General features: G+C 45.8%; 1 protein-coding gene across 1 annotated transcript in view; it reads right to left on the minus strand.

Annotated features, from left to right (window-relative positions):
* Window positions 1-19,213, minus strand: part of LOC142289995 (cilia- and flagella-associated protein 337-like) — a 200,453-nt gene that overhangs the window by 30,324 nt on the left and 150,916 nt on the right. Inside the window, exons 23-26 of the mRNA XM_075333941.1 lie at window positions 7,131-7,223; window positions 6,993-7,051; window positions 6,170-6,311; window positions 3,316-3,355 (exon numbers count right to left, since the gene is read on the minus strand). Of these exons, the coding sequence (XP_075190056.1) occupies window positions 3,316-3,355; window positions 6,170-6,311; window positions 6,993-7,051; window positions 7,131-7,223 (334 nt within the window). The remainder of the gene's footprint in view (window positions 1-3,315; window positions 3,356-6,169; window positions 6,312-6,992; window positions 7,052-7,130; window positions 7,224-19,213) is intronic.

Here is a 19,213-nt window from a genome sequence, read left to right on the forward strand (position 1 = left end):
GAACAATACCCAAACTATGAACTTGGACACAAACTTTTTAAAAGTCCATGTTTGAGTCTGAGACCTGGTCACCTGGTGTCAGGTACAAACCCTGAACTTTACTATTTAGGTTCGCTCATCCCTAATTATTTGCTTTACTCAGTGGTTTCCTCCTCAGTCATCTTACATGAAGTTCACTTTGGCCAAGACAGCGATGGATAGTGAAATCTGACACTGATGTACCTTGATCTTGGAGATCACTCCAATTTTTTAAAAGTTGTTCTGGGCTCTTTGTTTACCATTCGTATTATCCATCTATTCAATTTGTCATAAATTTTTCTCTCGTGGCCACGTCCAGGGAGATTGTGTACAGTCCCGTAGACATTAATCTTCTGTATAATATGCACACAACTGTATTAACAGGACCATCTAGCTGTTTGGAGATGGTTTTATAGCCTTTACCTTTAACATGTTTGTCTATAATTTTCTTGCTAATCTCCTGAGATAACTCTCTCCTTAGCTTTCTTTGGTCTATGTTCAGTGTTGTACACACCATGATACCAAACAGCACAGTAACTACTTTTCACCTTTCAAATAGGCAGATTAGAAGTTTATTTGCACCTCTGAAGCTAATTACAGGACATGCCTACGGTCAAATTATTTTCAATCTTTTCCATCATTTTTGTTCAGGCCATTTTCATTAGTTTTTCATTAGTTATTCAATAATTTAAAATAGAAAATTACTTTTGTCAGTTTCGTGTTATTTCAGTGACTATTTGGGGGTTTTCTTACTTTACCAGAAGAGTAAATTAGAGATCGGGCAGAGTACAGACGAAATTTACAAAAATATATCAAAACTCCAATAAAAAAACCATTTTATTAAAATTTAATTAAAAATGACAAAAATACACAAAAGATGTATAAAAACAGATCAGGACAACCAATATCAAAAGCATGAAGATATGGGCTAAAGGGTGCCCTAATAGACCCTAGGGAAAAATTGTCCCCTACCTAACTACAGAGAGTGTGACACTTTAAGTTTTGGGGTGCCCCGGTTCCACGTTGGCTGACCCTTTTTCTATCCCTGCTGTAAAGAATAGCCCTAGACCAAAGGAGGAATAGATGAAAACTCAAATAAGTAAACAAGAGTTAAAGACTAATATTAAAAATACCCTAGGGAAATTTTTACTGCCTAACTACGGAGGAATTTTACGCCTTGGATTTCAGGGTGCCCCCGTTCAGCGTTGGCTTACCCTTCTCCTGTCCCTGCTGATAAAAATAACAGTCTGCCATATAATTCTTTCTGACATAGAATTCAGATGTAGCAGATATTAGTTCTAAATACATTAATCGCCATAATAATAACCTGGTGAAGATATATAAAGATCCATCCAACGGGAAACCAGTCCGGTGATATAATCAGAAAAACCACAAAGAACTATATCAAAAAAACACCAAAAAGGAGCCAAGACAAATGATATGTGCACACACAGAATGTGGTGAGCCTTCCTCATAAAGATGGCTGCAGCCGAGGTGCAAGATGCTGATGTCACAGCCACGCAACCTCCACACTAGGGGGGAGGGGCAGCTGCTTAGCATAAGACATGCACACTAATAAGACTTGCACTGGGAGCCCATCATATAATGAGTGAAATGCACAGTGTCTGAACTGTGACCTATAAATGACGCCAGAAACCCAGGTCAGGCGGGCTAAACAGCACTATATAGGTGCATCTCGCACAGATACACGAGACGCACAGTGTCTGAATAAAGGCCTATAAATGACGCACAACACCAGGTCCAGGCGGGTGGGTCAGTTAGCACTATGAGTACATAACACATGACAGGCTCACCATTTAACCACCTGAATTCAAAAGGTCCACACACATCCTGCAAAAATTTATTCAGTGTAGGGACTCGCAAGTGTGAGAATCCTTGACGAACGGATTGCGAGCTTACATATTTTGGGCCAAAATATAAACTAATATCTCACTATTTGAGGTATGGCACATTTTATCCATTTTTGCAGGATGTGTGTGGACCTTTTGACCAAATGTCGCACGAACGACGGGGGTGGGTGCTATCGCTAGCGATGTCGCAGTGTGTAAAGCACCCTTAAGGGAGGCGCACCACAACACCCAGCAAATCAAGAAAATAAATCGAACCTCAGAGGGACTTGTGACTCACTTAATAGCTGATTCGTTTTCTCACCACCCAAAAATAGGTATACACATTCAGGTCACTAAAAGAAAAAAGGGTTCTTGATAAACCCAAAATCATGGCAAAAAAAAACTTTTACAAAGCACTAATGAAAGGGTTAATGAAAATCATTACTTCCCTGTATAGATGCAGATATCCAAACCTTTCCAATTTAAAGTTTCAGGGTTCTTTTCCACTTGTGCACCGCTTCCAATACGAGAGTATCGGAGGCGATATGCTAATGACCCTCTACTGCGGGTGTCAGCTGAGAGTCATGTGACTGTGATGCGATCTTGTGAGAAGAGGAAGGGATCACTTTCTCCCATCTCCTCCGTTGTCTGTCTCTGCGTATATCGCACTGCAGTCGCATAACATGCTTCACACGCTCCCATAGGCTTGTCTTAGGGTGCGTGAGCCGAGACTCACTGCAAAACGCAGCATGTTGCGATTGCACCAAGAGCACGATTCATGTCAAGAAATAAAAGGCAAGAGGACACTGCCTCATTGATTAACACTGGTGTGAGTGCGATCCGATGTTTTATTGCACTTGCACATGAAAATCGCAAGTGGAAAAGAGCCTTCATCAGGAGGCTGGGGGAGAGGCATAAGGTCCTGAGGACAAATGATCCATGGCTGTGAGTTTTATTGGGATTTTTAGATTTTTTTATTTTTTTTTTTCACTAGAAGAGTACCAACAATTTTGTCTATGTGTGTATATACTATATGGACAAAAGATTACCCATCGCACCTACAGGAGCTTTTTTGACATCCTATTCTAAATCCAGAGGTATTAATATGGAATTCACCATCTTTTTGCAGGTATAACAGTTTCAATTCTTCTGGGAAGATTTCCTACAAGATGTTGGTTGGTGTCTGTGGGAATTTTTGCCCATTCATCCAGAAGAGCATTTGTGAGGTCAGACACTAATGTTGGACAAGGGTTCCCTGCTTACAATTTCTATTTTTAAACATCCCAAAGATGTTTGATGGATATGACATTAGTGCTTTTTGCTTGTCCACCAAACTTTACACTTGGCACAATGCAGTCAGACAGGTAATGTTCTCCTGAACACCTGAATTTCAGAGTTGTTAACCTTTTTCAATTTTACACATTTTGATCATACATATCTTACTCACTGTGTAATCATATCCACGTGAGCCCTCCAGTGCTTGATAACTATGCAAAAAAAAATATAATAAATGTATATTAATACTAGACAATATTTACAGCTAAGAGGAAATTTATTTCAAGGGGTTTTCGTATCTCAGAAAGTGATGGCATCACTACTCAATTTCTACAATGGCCAAGGGCTCCCACCAATCCTGATATTAAAGGGCGCAATCCTGGTGATATTCCATCACTTTTAAAATAGTAAATCTTCATTAATTAGACTATACAAGGTGGGAATATACTTCAGAGTAGTTGCTTTTGTCAGTAAGTGCGTTATTAACGGTTTCCATAAACTACTGAACTAGTGGCATGGCTTTATAGATCCCACTGCAACAAAAAAATTACATCCGTTGTGTAGTAATTAGTGATGGGCGGACTCGCAGATACCCGGGATCGGTGGGTATGACCAGGTTTATTTAAAAAAAATACCCAGTTTGGGCCCGAAATTGATTCTGGATATCTGGTCAGACCCCGCTCCCCATATAAGTCTATGGGGACCAGAATCCGGCACTTAAAAGCAGTGGTAGGGGGATTGGAGAAAGCATGTTATACTTACTGAGTCTCCCGCGTGGCTGTAACGCTTCTTCTGGGGCCACTCATTATCCCTTATGTATATGCACTGCTTCCTCTGTCCATCGGCAGTCCTGTTATCTGTGATTGGTTGCAGTCAGACGCGCCCCCACCCTGTGTGATAGCATGCCTGACTCTTTTCAATTAGAGCCGTTGTATGTGCATCTCTATTTGTGTAAAAATAGCTAAAATAAATTGCCGTAGGGTCATGTTCTATTCCCGCGCGCTGTCACTTCAGAAGTAACAGAGCTGGAATTGTCATGGGACCTTGTGTGGATTACTTCGGACCTGAGTGCTTTGGGTTTTAATAAAGGGGTGAAAGAGGGTGGTTTCTTTTGTATTTAATTTCAAATAAAGGATTTTTAGGTGTTTGTGTGTATTTCTTTTCACATACAGATTAGTAATAAGGTGTCTCATAGACCCCTCCCATTACTAATCTAGGGCTTATTGGCAGCTGTGAGCTGTTATTATCCCCTTATTACATCGATTGGGACTGCACCAGGGAAATTGGGAAGAGTTGAGTAAAGTTTTGGGATTGTTGCAGATAATGGATGTGACAATCCTGGGTGGCTGCAGGTTGCTATTTTTAAGCTGGGGGCCAAAATAGACATGTGTCTCCCCAGCCTGAGAATATCAGCCCCCAGCTGTCGGCTTTATCATGACTGAGTATCAAAACTGCGGTGGACCGCACACCAGTTTTTAAAATTATTTATCTTAATAATTGTAAAAAGCCGCATGCGTTCTCTTTTTATTTTGATACACAGCCACGATAAGCACATGGCTGGGTGCTGCAGCTAGTAGCCGTATGCTTTATCTGTGCTGGATATAATATTGGGGACCCTACGCCAATTTTATTATTTATTTATTTTCACACCAATATATACACACACACACACACACACAGCACCTCTGATTGAAGGCAGTACAACACGCTGTCACATAGGGTGGGGGCGTGTCTGACTGCAACCAGTCAGAGACGTGGGGACTACCGGTGGGCAAGGGAAGCAATGAATATGTATAAAGAATAATAAGTGGCCCCAGAAGCAGTGTGAGCGGCCCGGAAGCAGTGTACAGCCGTGCTATAGACTCGGTTAGTATAACGCACTTTTTTTGCAATTTCAATGCACTTGGAATTTATTTGCCACTTTCCAGTGCATCACATGATAAAACTAATGGAGTCATTCAACTGTTTAACTTGTCATGCAAATAACAAGCCCTCATATGTGTATGTGGATGGAAAAAAAAAAAGTTATGGCTCCAGGAATAAGTGGAGGAAAACACTTTAAAGCTCAAACACGTAAAATTGCCCAGCATGAAGGAATTAAAAGCACTTCGGAATTGGCATATTACATTCAGGAAGGGGGCCACATTTTAAATTTACCAGATTCTTGTCTTGTTGTTGAGGGGGAACCAATTGGTATATATATTTAAGAAATTTCTATGATTGTTACTTACATCTGAATGGGAAATGCAAACAACCCCATCAGTGGATTAATCTCTCCCTTCTGCCTAACAGAAAATGGTCACAAGCGACATTAGATATGGTCACTGCTCGTGATACTATTAGACAACTTTAGTGTGACATTCTTGGAAATTCTAAAATAAACAGTCTCTAAGGATATTCATTAAAGGGGTGATCTGTAGGCTGAAGAAATTTCAGTCTAAATCCCTATCCATTTAGTGCCCTAATCAAAACTAATTTCTAACATGGCCACATTAAATATTCCTTACCCTTCCTTCACTACACTATGTTGCTACTGTTGATTATTTTTCTTCCTACTTCCTGTCTGAAGACACTTTATTTGGAACCTCAGTGCATGCTGGGATACTCAAACAAAACATCATCAGGTGGCAGAGGCTGCGTTCGCAGTCACATTTTCTGCTCCCCCCTGAAACTAAGCTTCATCAGTGAAGCTTGTTTCAGTGGCTGGTGTGAGGCTGGTCTGTCCCTGTGTGCTTTCAATGTGCAATTTTGTACAGTGACAGTGTGCTCTGTGTTGAAGGGCACAGATTAGTAGAGCTAGCAACACAGCGGCGCACATTGTTAGTGCAAGGTGTCAGAGTACCCGGCGGCATTCAGAGACCAGCACCGCCCTCAGAAGTGACGTCACTTATTGTGGCAATAAATACATAGGGATTTAGATTCAAATTTCTTCATCCTTTGGACCACACCTTTAACTGTTTTCTTTAGTAGATTTTTCTTCATTACTCATGCCTGTAAAAATTCTCATGAAAGAAAATTAGACTTACATATCGGACGGTCTTTTTCAGCTCCACAGATAGCATAGTCTTTGATGTCATAAACATATATATAACCGATGCAATCTGCTACAAACATAAGCGAGTCGTCCTTAGTAATGGCAAGACTGCTGACCTGGCACCTAGTCCGAGACTTAAGTGAGAGAAGAGGGATTTATAAATTCACTTTCTAAATTAAGACATGTCAGTGTGAAGGGTTTAATTATTAAGGGGTTGTCCACCACTAAGTCAACCCTTTGTCATTCCCCATGTTTGCTCCATAAAACTAAAAAAGTCTATACTCACCTGCGATGCTGGAGCAGTTCCAGCGATGTCGGAACTCGCGTTCCTGGGGCCCACGTGACATTGTTATCACACATGAGCCCAACGACCAATCAGTGCTGGCTTCCTTCTCCCCAACTTCGGGCACTTAAGTAATTAACAGCAAGTGAGTGGTAGCCGCAGCGCTCACTTCCTGTTAATTACTTAACCGTACAAAGGCAGGGAGCAGAAAGCTGGCACTGATTGGACGTTAGGCTCATGTGTCATAACAATGTTGTGTGCCGGGGAGCGCGAGTTCCAACATCGCTGGAACCACGCCTGCACTGGAAAAGAGTATAGACTTTGTTATTGTTATAGGGGTGCACATGGAGAATGAATCTGATTACTGGCTTCATCCGTACTGACACAATCTAAGTGATGCATTGTTGGATTCAGGATCTCTTTGCCTACATCATGCAGCTCTAGGATGACATAGCAAAAACCTGCTGACGGATTCCCTTTAATAGCAGCAATGTCTATCTTACATCTACGTGTTATTTAGATGTACACTTACTGGTATAAAACTCGCAGACAGTTTTCCTCCTTGGAATATGTTCCAAAAATTGACCGTGCCTATAAAACACACATGCATTGTCATCCTTCCCAGCATAAGCCGATTTTCACTAACACTGGTGAGGTCACCATGGATTACCTGATGGTCCATTGGAGACAAGCGAGGCTGCTCCTTGTAACTTCACAGTCCGCGTTTTCAGAAACAGAATTTTGCTCACACTTTTGTCTGTTGCTGCGGAGAAATAGAAATCTTCAAATTAGAAGCAAAAATTGTGAAAGATTACATAACTTTTTTTATAACGTGTAACCAACTTCAGCTGATTTGTTTTTTTCTTGTTTTTTTTAAACCTCTATATGTAGCACCCCTGAGCCACTCAGGGCACTACTAGGAACTGCATCCTCACAGGGATGCAGGGCCTAGCCCAGGGACCTAGAACACCAGTGCCAGCAACATCTAGACACACCAAAATCCTAGTTACCACTCCACACCAGCGGTAATTGCTTAGTCAGACACAAGGGGATGGCCACCTAGGGGGCGGAGCCAAACCAGAGGGACTAGACAACCTGGTGGGGGGGACAGCAGCCAGTTCAGTAGTAGTAGTGAAAGTGGAAAGACGTGCCTAGAGCTGGGTCGTGTAATGGTGGCCCGGGGGCACAGGAGAGTGGTCGCCAGGGCAGGTACACCCAAGTACCGCTGGGACCAGAGCACCGACGTGGCACAGGGCCCTAGGTCAGGCGACAGTTTCAGATGGCCTGGCAAATACCTGCACAGTGAGGGGACCTTCACAGACCTCACTGACCCACAGATCCGGGGGCACCAGCAGTAAAGCAAGGATCAGAGTTCGGGACACAGACCAGCCCTACAGGGTCCACACTGCCCGCCGTATGGACAAGGAGACTGCCACCAAAAAGTGACAGTCAGGCCCCAAACGCTCCACGCTACGGGGACCCAACCACACTGAGGGTGTTGGGGACACAGCAACCGAGTCAGCAACTGGCACTGGAAATAGAGGGACCTGAACCAGCCGTCCAAGGGTCCAGAGTGAGTAGAGACTGTTAACTACAACCCACGGTGTGGTCTCCCTTATTACTCCATTATACATCTCCCAGGCTCAGCCCTACCTGCGAAGGGCCTACCACCACAGCTGCCATTACCACCAGCCCTGGGGGGTAACCAACTCAGCAGTGGCGGTTCCACAATCTTAACCGCAACCCGCAGGTGGTGTCACACAATTTACTTTAATCTCCCCTGTAAATAGTCCCCATTAAAAAAAGCACCCAAGGCACGGGACCGGGCAACAGCCACCAAAGTGAGATTCCCCAGTTATTTACTGCCCGGGAGTACCCCATTCCCTGGGTGACACATATACAGTTAAAAAAATTTCACATACCTGTTTCTGTCTCTAGCGGGAAGGCTCAATTCAAGAGAAGCAATCCACAATGTTTTTCAATAATCAGCCACATATGACACCATAGCAGGGTATTATCCATAGCTTTATTATTGCTACTTATTCTTTACTTCTTTAGTTCTTTTTTGTCATTAGACAGTGGAGCCCCATCTCTCTATGCTATGGAGCCCCATTAATTCTTGTTACATGCTTGTGTACGCCTGCAAAACTCAACCTCTAGATGGGCTTCTTGGGAGTTAAGCGGGCTTTACACGCTACGATAGAGTTATGATTTATCATCGGGGGTCACGTCGTTAGTGACGCACATCCGGCGTCATTAACGATACCGCAGCCTGTGACACTTTTGTGCGACCTAAAATGATCGCAAAAGCGGCCAAAATCGTTTGCAGCGGAGAGGTCGCCCTAAAACAAAAAATCGTTCTCTTCTAATTAACGATGTTGTTCCTCGTTCCTGTGGCAGCACACATCGCTGTGTGTGACACCGCAGGAGCGAGGAACATCTCCTTACCTGCCTCCACCGCCAATGCGGAAGGAAGGAGGTGGGCGGGATGTTACATCCCACTCATCTACGCCCCTCCGCTTCTATTGGACGCCTGCCGTATGACGTCGCTGTGAAAAAACAAAGCAAAATTTAGAATTTTGTTTTCCAGTAAATTATATGGTAAAACTCATGGTTTCATTTAAAAGTACAGCTCGTTCCGCAAGAAAACATGACCAGATTGACTGAAAAATAAAAAAAATTACGTCTCTCGGAACAATGGCGAAAAACACAACTTAAAGTGCAAAATCGGACGGTTGTGAAGGGGTTAAAAATGTAAAAGATTACTTTTTGTTTTGCCTAAAATACAAAGGAAATGTGTCATTTTTAACTTTATGCCTTTTATACCTTTCATTTCATCTTCAACTTCCTTAGCTGTTCACAATAATAGTAATTTTGACCAGGGGTGCCCAAACTGTTGCATGCCACTGTATATAATGTTATTTAGAATTTAAGCTACTAGTATATTTTTAGCACCCTAACCCAGGGGTGTACTTGGACCTATGCTTACAGTACATTGCATATAGTTTAATAGTTTAGTATTGCAGTCTATTGCAAAACTAAAGCGGGCTTTACACGCTGCGATATCGGTACCGATATCGCTAGCGTGCGTACCCGCCCCCATCGTTTGTGTGACACGGGCATATCGCTGCGCGTCGCGCACAAAATCGCACACCCCCCCGTCACATGGACTTACCTGTCCTGTGACGTCGCTCTGGCCAGCGATCCGCCTCCTTTCTAAGGGGGCTGGTCGTGCGGCGTCACAGCGACGTCACACGGCAGGCATCCAATAGAAGCGGAGGGGCGGAGATGAGCGGGACATAACATCCCGCCCACCTCCTTCCTTCCGCATTGGTGGTGGAGGCAGGTAAGGAGATGTTCCTCGCTCCTGCGGTGTCACACACAGCGATGTGTGCTGCCGCAGGAACGAGGAACAACATCGTTAATTAGAAGAGAACGATTTTTTGTTTTAGGACGACCTCTCCGCAGCAAACGATTTTGGCCGCTTTTGCGATCGTTTTAGGTCGCACAAAAGTGTCACACGCTGCGATATCGTTAATGACGCCGGATGTGCGTCACTAACGACGTGACCCTGACGATAAATCATTAACGATATCGTAGCGTGTAAAGCCCGCTTAAGACAGTGACGACAATGCTGCTTCAAGTAACAGCGTGGCATTCTTTGCATGTGGTTTCTATAGACAGTCGCATCTTTCTGTACACATAAGTAATAGTCACCTTCTTTGGGATAAATATTGTAGGTACACTTTTCACGACCAGCCTCATACAGTGATACACTTCACTCTTCCTTAGGGCTACATACAGAAAATAACCTAGATACATATAAACATATGACCTATAGTTTTCTAACAGTAAAATAGAAGAAAAATGCTCAGATTTCCATAAAACATCAGCCCTCATGTATCTAGCACTGAATAAACAAGATGGATCCAAGAAGTGACCTACATTTATAGGGCTGCATTACTTTTACATACTGTTTTCTGAGGACTCAGCTAGAAACTGTCCATGTCAGCCCACCTATTCCATCCTGTAAGTCATATGGAGAATCTGTCACATATATCTCTGTATCACTGTAACTGGACCAGCATTTTTCAGACAGACATCTATCTCCAAACACTGCCACGCCCTATTAATTTCTCGTTTTCATTGCAACCGGTGGCAATCCTCCGGGTCAGGGGCCCCCTGGACGTGGGGCCTCCGAGAGACAAGCAGATGTGAAATCTGCACCCGTCCCGTAAAACAACACCTGGGCCCGTTCCTGGACTGGGGAAAAGGGGTGCTGCCCATTTCTTAGGGGCAGCATCAAGGCTAGGTTTGTTTGGGTGGGTGACTGAAGGACCCGTTCCCGTGTTAATAAAAATGTTACATTTTGCAACATTTAAGCATGTGCCTCCCGCAAGGGAAGAACTGAAGTCAATATTTGAAGTTTATACAACTGTTGGTATACTTGTATTGTGTTTCCCGTTTTATCTTTCAGAAACAAAATAAACTGGTGATGGACGGGCAGCCCGCGGATGGTCTGCATTAAACCAAAGGGGAATGTGACGCCCTGGACTAGTCAGGTCGTCCCAGGTAGTCCCATGCACACACACACACCATCCCCTTAGAAAGGTGACAGCAGCCAACCTACAAACCTTTCTCACCACCCTCCGGGTTTGATGTCCACACCAGGGGGGCGGAGCCAGGCTGTTGGCTCCGCCCACTGAGGAGTTCACAGGCTCGGAGGCGGGAAAACAGTTAGAGAGAGTGGAGTAGAGTCTTGACAGGGAGTGAGGAGAGTCAAGTTCAAGGGCAGACCTGTGCTCAGGCCTGCCAAAGACTACACCAGGTGTCTGGGTTGGAGCCCAGGCACCTTTAGCAAAGAGGCAGACGGTGGTGGCCACCTGCAGGAGCTGGGATTACAGCCGGTGAAACCGTAGGGACCGGGGACGGGCGGTGGCCCGCCGGTACCGAACCGGGGAACCGACTGAAAATTGGAGCACCAGGAGGGGTACTCAGACCCAGTACGAGGCCCAGAAACAACTAGGTAAGTCAAATCAACTGATTGAGGACTGGATTTTAGGACCTTTCCCACACAAGACTCGATTGAAGACAACAGCCCAACCATTAGGGTAAAGCCAAGGCATAGAGACCCAAGGGGCCAGCGTCTGTGGGCAAACTGGGCTCTCCCGACACACAGCAAGCCGGGGAGCGGACTACCGTTGCTTAGGCATAGGAGTCATAACGTCTACACTAAAGAGGTGCAGGAGAAAGGCGGAAACCACCACCTGTTAAGGGGAAGCCGCAGCTAGCTGCGGGCACCGTTCATCATCTCATTTTGGTTTACCAGAGACTCCAGTGTGTTGTATCATAGTGAGTACACCAGTGCCTTCGGGCCGCGCACCGCACCAGCACCCAGCACGCATCCATCCCCTCGCCTCAGCACCTCCCTCGGGCCCCTGGGACCATCATCCCCCTACCCACGGAGGGGGTCAACACCAAGCTGCGCAACACCGTCCCCGGGAGCCTAGGCAGCGGTGGTGTCCATCCATTCACCACAACCCGTGGGTGGCGTCACAAACTCAAATCCCCTTACAAACAACCGCGGCTCCGGCCGTGGACCTCCACACCGCAGTCCCTACATGTAGCGCCAACCCCCTTTCAGAGCGACGTGACCCCCGGGTCCGTGGAAGAGCTCGAGCCACCCACCGATGAGCACGGATCCGAGCGGCTCGGCAGCCGGCCGAGCCCCGGAGTGGTACATGGGACAACCACAACATTCCGGAATTTTTATCCCTTAAAGAATTTGGGCAATGGAGGAGAATTGGTATCTGGTACCTCTCCCAAGTGATGGATGGAAACATATTTAAGACTTTTGAAGTACTGCTAAAAGACTTCCCACTGGGACATAGTATGTTTTATAAACACCTGCAGCAACGTCACGCATTTGAATCACAGAACAGAATAACACCAATTGTTATACAATCAGATAGTGTAATTAATATATTAGGGACGCAGAGAGGGACGGCAGGATGTATATCGATGGTCTACGGGGGACTTCTGTCCATGTCGGTTGGGAGGCAACAAATTGGGGCATATGCAAGGTGGGTGGAAGATTTGGGAGAAATTGGGGAGGAGAAATGGGAGTCTATTTTACAATATGTCATCAAAATATCTCCGAGCGAGGCGAAACGGCTATCACAATTATATGTTATATACAGAGTATATAGAACCCCCATGTGGATGAAGAAAGTGGGAGTGAGAACGGATTCCAAATGTCCAAAATTTTCTGTGGAGGAAGCAGGGATCATGCACATGTTGTGGGAATGCCCATGTTTACAAGGGTTTTGGATCACAGTGTTAAATTTAATTCAATCAGTGATGCAAGTGGACCTAACCAGAAACCCGGTGGTGTGTGTGCTAGGGTATGTGCACAAAGTGGGGGTGGATGAACAAGAGAAACTGGCAGTGGCACGATTGTTGTATGCAGCAAGGAAACTAATTGCCTTGTATTGGCTATCTGAAAAAGCACCGACACGTCAGGCATTTGTTGAAAAAGTGAATTATATTATTTATATGGAGAAAAATGTTTATATTAAAAAGGGAAGGAAAACTGAATATGAGAAGATCTGGAGCAAGTGGCTGCACTTTCCAGGATTAGCGTCATTTGATCTACTGAAAGGATATGTAGACTATAGGTAGGAAAGGAAAGATCGCAGTGGCTGAGATATAAGGAGGGCAGGTCATTATGTGAATAAAGAGGGATGTAGAGAGTGGAGGGGTGAGACTGTCGACCGGAAGAGGGTGGGGGGAGGGGGTATGTGTGAGGACTACCCTCACAATGTGTTGTTATGTTTATGAAAGTTTTAAAATGCAATAAAAATTTATCTGATTTAAAAAAAAAAATCTATCAACATTTCCACATCTTAAGCCTGCTTTACACGCTGCAATGTATCTTACAATATGTCGGCGGGGTCACGTCGTAAGTGACGCACATCCGGTATCGTAAGGTACATTGCAGTGTGTGGCAGGTACGTGCGATTGCGATTGAACGGTAAAATCTTCATCGCATACACATCGTCCCTCTCTCTAGAATTGCATGTTAGAGTGTTCATCGTACCCGGGGTAGCACACATCGCAGTGTGTGACACCCCGGGAACGATGAACAGATCTTACCTGCCTCCTGCGGCTCCCGGCCCACAATGCGGAAGGAAGGAGGTGGGCGGGATCTTTACGTCCAGCTCAGCTCCGCCCCTCCGCTTCTATTGGCCGGCTGCCGCATGACGTCGATGTGACGCCGAACGTCCCTCCCACTCCAGGAAGTGGACGTTCGCCGCCCACATCGAGGTCGTATGGACGGGTAAGTACGTGTGACGGGGGTTAATCGTTTGTGTGGCACGTTCAACAAATTGAACGTGCCACACATACCATGGGGGCGTTGCAAATCGCATACGATATCGTATGCAAAATTGCAACGTGTAAAGCAGGCTTTATTCTGGCAGATTGCGCGGGATTAACCCTTTTTTTCCTCCTACTTTGAGGGTATAGTAGAAATTTCACAAGGAAAAGATAAGTGGGACACCACTGTGCTTATTATAGTATAAAATATATTGAACTTAGTAATAATAATTATTATCCTTTAAGATGATTATCTTTTAGGATGGCAACACCTCCGGCTAGGGAGAAATTCCTGTTAGGGCCATATTAGGCTCAGTGCTTACTGCACCCATTCCCTGTTTTTTGTTTTCCCCTTTGTACTTATACGCCATTTGGATATTTGGGCTATTATTTGTATTGCTCTGTCCTAAGGCTACCTCCTACTGCTTCTACGGTATATATGATTATTTGCTAGCCTGTGGAAGTGATGGGCTTCCCTTTAGTATATAGTAATTCCATTGGAACTATTCCATTACTTTTTTATATTAGTCTTAACTATTATTACTATTCATCTGAATATCTATGAGTTATTGTGCTTTCTTTGGTATCTAATTAATTTCTACCTAATTTGTTCAGAGTCCCTTGGCAATAAACTACTTAGAGTGTCTTTCTGTTGGGATAGCCTTGATCAGCCTTTATCTGTGAAGACTCCTGGCAGTCTCGACATTTTAGATAGCTGATGGCAGAACAGTGGTCAAAGCTTGCCAAACCTGCTGATATGTAGGAAGGTGGACAGAACAGCCTAGTAGGATTAGTGATGGGACACTGGCCTCTGCTGACCAAGGAAAGAAGAATCGCCTAGGAAAGAAGAATTGTCTAGGAAGGAAAATCCAGCCAGCAGCTTTCTGGAGGGAGGCTGTTAAGGGAAGGATGAGTTCAGAAGGGAGGGTTGTGGCTATATCCCAGTGGCTAGAAGGACCTGTGAGCGTAACCGGCTTGGTTAGTGGGCATGACAGCTTGTTTGGTGGGCATGGTGATGTTTCTTCCTTCCACTATACTAATGCAAGGGGGGGCTTCGCCCTCCTGCACCCTCCCCATCTGGGGATCTTACCCCCAGGTCCCCGCTTCTATAATAATCAACTCCATGCCCACGTGGATTTAAAAAAATAATGTTTTATCCTGGTATCAGCTATGTTGGCAGAGGTCCCGTTCCTTCTCATCACATGGGCGTGACGTCAGCAGAGGTCCCTCTGTCCACTGGGATTTACACGTTACCCAGAAGGTAGCAGTGACTCAGCAGCAGATGTTAAAAGCCCTGGAAGTGACCAGACGGGCAGTTTTGACGCCAAGGGAGAGAAGCAGAGAGACGTGCACGCAGGGGTGAGGAAGGTTGCCTCCCCTGCTGAAGAGTCGAGAGGCCCAATTGCTGCTCCTAAAGAGTCTATGTCAGGTAGTGTGCCAGAAGATTACCCTAAGCCCGGACTACGTGGTCAAGCCGCAGACATCACCTGTCAAGTTCATGGGTGACCCGAGTGTACCGAGCTGTTGCTACTTAGCAGTGCGGTACTTAATGTTGCGATTGTAATGTTAGTGTCTCAGATTTAATCCATTATACAAGTTATTGACTGTTATACAGAAAGACGTAGGATATAATATTTTTGGGACTATAGACAGTGGCCCTGACATAAGTACTCCCTTCATGTTGGATGATTTGGGTTAATAATTGTTTAGTAATGTAGTATTCCTTCTTGGGCCAGCTAAACTGAATGTGTATAAGCAAATGTCATGTTTATTGCATGTGTAATCTGAAGAGACTGATCAATTTTTCTTGTGATAACAATTCCCTGTATTAGCCCTATCCCAGTTTGTGTAATAATAAATATAGTGTGAGTCACCACTGAGTCTTCCTTCTCTGTGTACTGTATCCCGGGCCTGCTGTTACAGATACAGCGGTATCGTAGACAGTCTATTGTGTTGGGGGGCTTTGGTGTTCCATTTTCCTACACACCACCACATGGTAAATTAGCATTGTGAAGTACCGGACGGAGGATCTGCCAAGGTCTGCTGGTGTAATCGCATCCCCGACCGGCTCACTTCATGAAAAAGGGGCAATGTTTGTAGCGGTGGTAGAATGGTGCAAGCTCCCAGTAACGCTGCCAGGTCTATCTCTGAACTTTGTTCCAGTCCCCATAAAAAGAGAGGCAGACACCGGTTTCTCTTCTAACACACCATCTTTACTGTAGTATAAAGGCTGCTTTACACGCAGCGACATCGCTAGCGATGTCGCTGGTGAAAGCACCTGCCCCCGTCGGTTGTGCGGCACGTTGCCCGTGGCGCCCAACATCGCTAGGACCAGTCACACGTACTTACTTGCCGAGCGACGTCGCTGTGGTCAGCGAACCGCCTCCTTTCTAAGGGGGCTGTTCGTGCGGCGTCACAGCAACGTCACACGGCAGCCGTCCAATAGAAGCGGAGGGGCGAAAAGCAGCCAAAAGAAAGTGACATCCACCTCATTGCCGGAGGACGCAGGTACGGTGTTGTTCGTCGTTCCTGGGGTGTCACACGTAGCGATGTATGCTGCCTCAGGAACGACGAACTACCTGCGTCCAAAATCAGCAACGATATTTGGGATTAGAACGACGTATCAACGATCAACGATTAGGTGAGTATTTTTGATAGTTAGGGGTCGTTCGTACGTTTCACATGCAACGACGTTGCTAATGAGGCCGGATGTGCATCACAAATTCCGTGACCCCAACGACATCTCGTTAGCGATGTCGATGCGTGTTAAGCCCCCTTAACACTTCATAACTAGTGATGAGCGAGCATGCTTGTTACTACTCGGTACTCGCACGAGTATCACTGTACTCGGTCTACTCGGCGGGGACCGAGTAATCTCGCGATACTCGTGCTGTACTCGTGGTCTTCATTTCTGCATGTTGGCGCTCTTTTGAGAGCCAGCCCTCATGCAGGGATTGGCTGGCAGACCACTGCAATGCCACAGCCCTGTTAGTTGTGGAATTGCAGTGATTGGTCGGCCTGCACAGCGTGACCGAGCCTTTATACCGGCGGGCGCGCTGTGCTCTGCTCACTAGTGATGAGCGAGTACTAAAAAGCTCGGGTGCTCGAAGCTCGGGCCGAGCCTCCCAAGATACTCGTGTACTCGGCCCGAGCAACGAGCCCAATGTTATCCTATGGGAGACCCGAGTATTTTTGTGAAATGACCACCGGCAGCATGTAGAAACCCTAAAAATGGCACAAAAGTCTCAGAAGAGTGCTCAAATGACATGGCAACAGCATGGGGAAGACCCCTTGAAGCATTTATCACTCAAAAGTCACAGCTGTGAACAATTTTGTCCGCGTTTTACGCCATTTTTACGGACTCACCAGAAAACCTTCCAAAATGACACCAAAATGAATTTTCATGGCGGAAATGTTAAGGGCACATACCCAATAGTGAGATAGAGCTAATGTATGTTACTTTTTGAGATCAATACATGAAAGATTTTACGTAAAACATTGTGTGGCACTCCGATGTCCCTGAGAAGAGACGTACATAAAGGCCTCTGAGTCTAATGTGCCCATTTTGAGGAACTGAGTCTTTGTAGTATTTTCCTTTGCCAGGGCAGTCCAAAATTGTGAGGTTCACCAATGCCCCTGCATACAGACGTGCATGATGGCCTGTAAACCTGAAGTGCCCATTGTAAGGAAGTGGGTCTATTGTAGTATAGCCCTTTGGCAGGGCAGCCAAAAATTGGGAGGCTCCACGTTGTCCCTGGATAGAGACGTGCATGAGGGCCTGTAAACCTGAAGTGCCCATTGTAAGGAAGTGGGTCTATTGTAGTATAGCCCTTTGGCAGGGCAGCCAAAAATTGGGAGGCTCCACGTTGTCCCTGGATAGAGACGTGCATGAGGGCCTGTAAACCTGAAGTGCCCATTGTAAGGAAGTGGGTCTATTATTGTAGTATAGCCCTTTGGCAGGGCAGCCAAAAATTGGGAGGCTCCACGTTGTCCCTGGATAGAGACGTGCATGAGGGCCTGTAAACCTGAAGTGTCCATTGTCAGGAAGTGGGTGTATTATAGTATAGCCCTTTGGCAGGGCAGCCAAAAATTGGGAGGCTCCACGTTGTCCCTGGATAGAGACGTGCATGAGGGCCTCAAAACATTAAGTGTCCATTGTCAGGAAGTGGGTGTATTATAGTATAGCCCTTTGGCAGGGCAGCCAAAAATTGGGAGGCTCCACGTTGTCCCTGGATAGAGACGTGCATGAGGGCCTCAAAACATTAAGTGTCCATTGTCAGGAAGTGGGTGTATTATAGTATAGCCCTTTGGCAGGGCAGCCAAAAATTGGGAGGCTCCACGTTGTCCCTGGATAGAGACGTGCATGAGGGCCTCAAAACATTGTTCCCATTGCAAAGGAGCGGGTCTCCTGTCGTTGTAATGTCCATTCTGCAAAGAATGGGCGAAAAAATTTACCACTGGGGGTATACCTGAAACAAAGGCCTAACTCTTGTAACGGTCATCATGGTGGCGCATGAGGAGAAGGAGGAGCAGTCCAGCGATTATCCAAAGTCCAGAAGTGTGTACCCATGGGTGACTGGAGGTACATGGCAAATTCGCGTTACAAACTTTAAATTCCGCTCTCATTTGCTGGTGGTGTGGTGAAGTCTGGCCCAATCCAACCCTTGTTCATCTTGATCAGAGTCAGCCTATCAGCATTTTCAGTTGACAGGCGGGTGCGTTTATCTGTAATGATTCCACCTGCGGCACTAAAAACACGCTCTGACAAAACGCTAGCGGCAGGGCAGGCCAGGACTTCCAAGGCGTAGAGAGCCAATTCATGCCACGTGTCCACCTTGGATACCCAATAATTGTAAGGCACAGAGGAATGTCGGAGTACAGTTGTTCGATCTGCAAGGTACTCCTTGAGCATCTGGGCAAACTTAGGATTTCTTGTGGCACTACCCCGCACCTCAGGGGCTGTGGTACGTGAGGGGCTGAGAAAACTGTCCCACATCTTAAAGACTATTCCCCTACCTCTGGCGGATTGGACTTGTGCCTCTCTCGGCTGTACGCCTTGGTTGTCCACTGATTCCTGACCTATGCCGCTAGCGTTTTGTGAGGGGAATGCTTTGCCTACTTCCGTGACTATGGCCTTCCGGAACTGCTGCATTTTGGTTGACCTCTCCGCCTCGGGAATAAGAGACATAAAGTTCTCCTTGTAGCGTGGGTCTAACAGTGTTACCAACCAGTAATGATTGTCGGCCAAGATGTTCTTAACGCGAGGGTCACGAGACAGGCAGCTTACCATAAAGTCAGCCATGTGCGCCAGACTCTTAACAGCCAGGACTTCAGTAGCCTGACCAACACGTTGACTGAACATGCTGTCCTCCTCCT

This window comes from Anomaloglossus baeobatrachus, chromosome 2, assembly GCF_048569485.1.
Source record: "Anomaloglossus baeobatrachus isolate aAnoBae1 chromosome 2, aAnoBae1.hap1, whole genome shotgun sequence".
NCBI lineage: Eukaryota > Metazoa > Chordata > Amphibia > Anura > Aromobatidae > Anomaloglossus > Anomaloglossus baeobatrachus.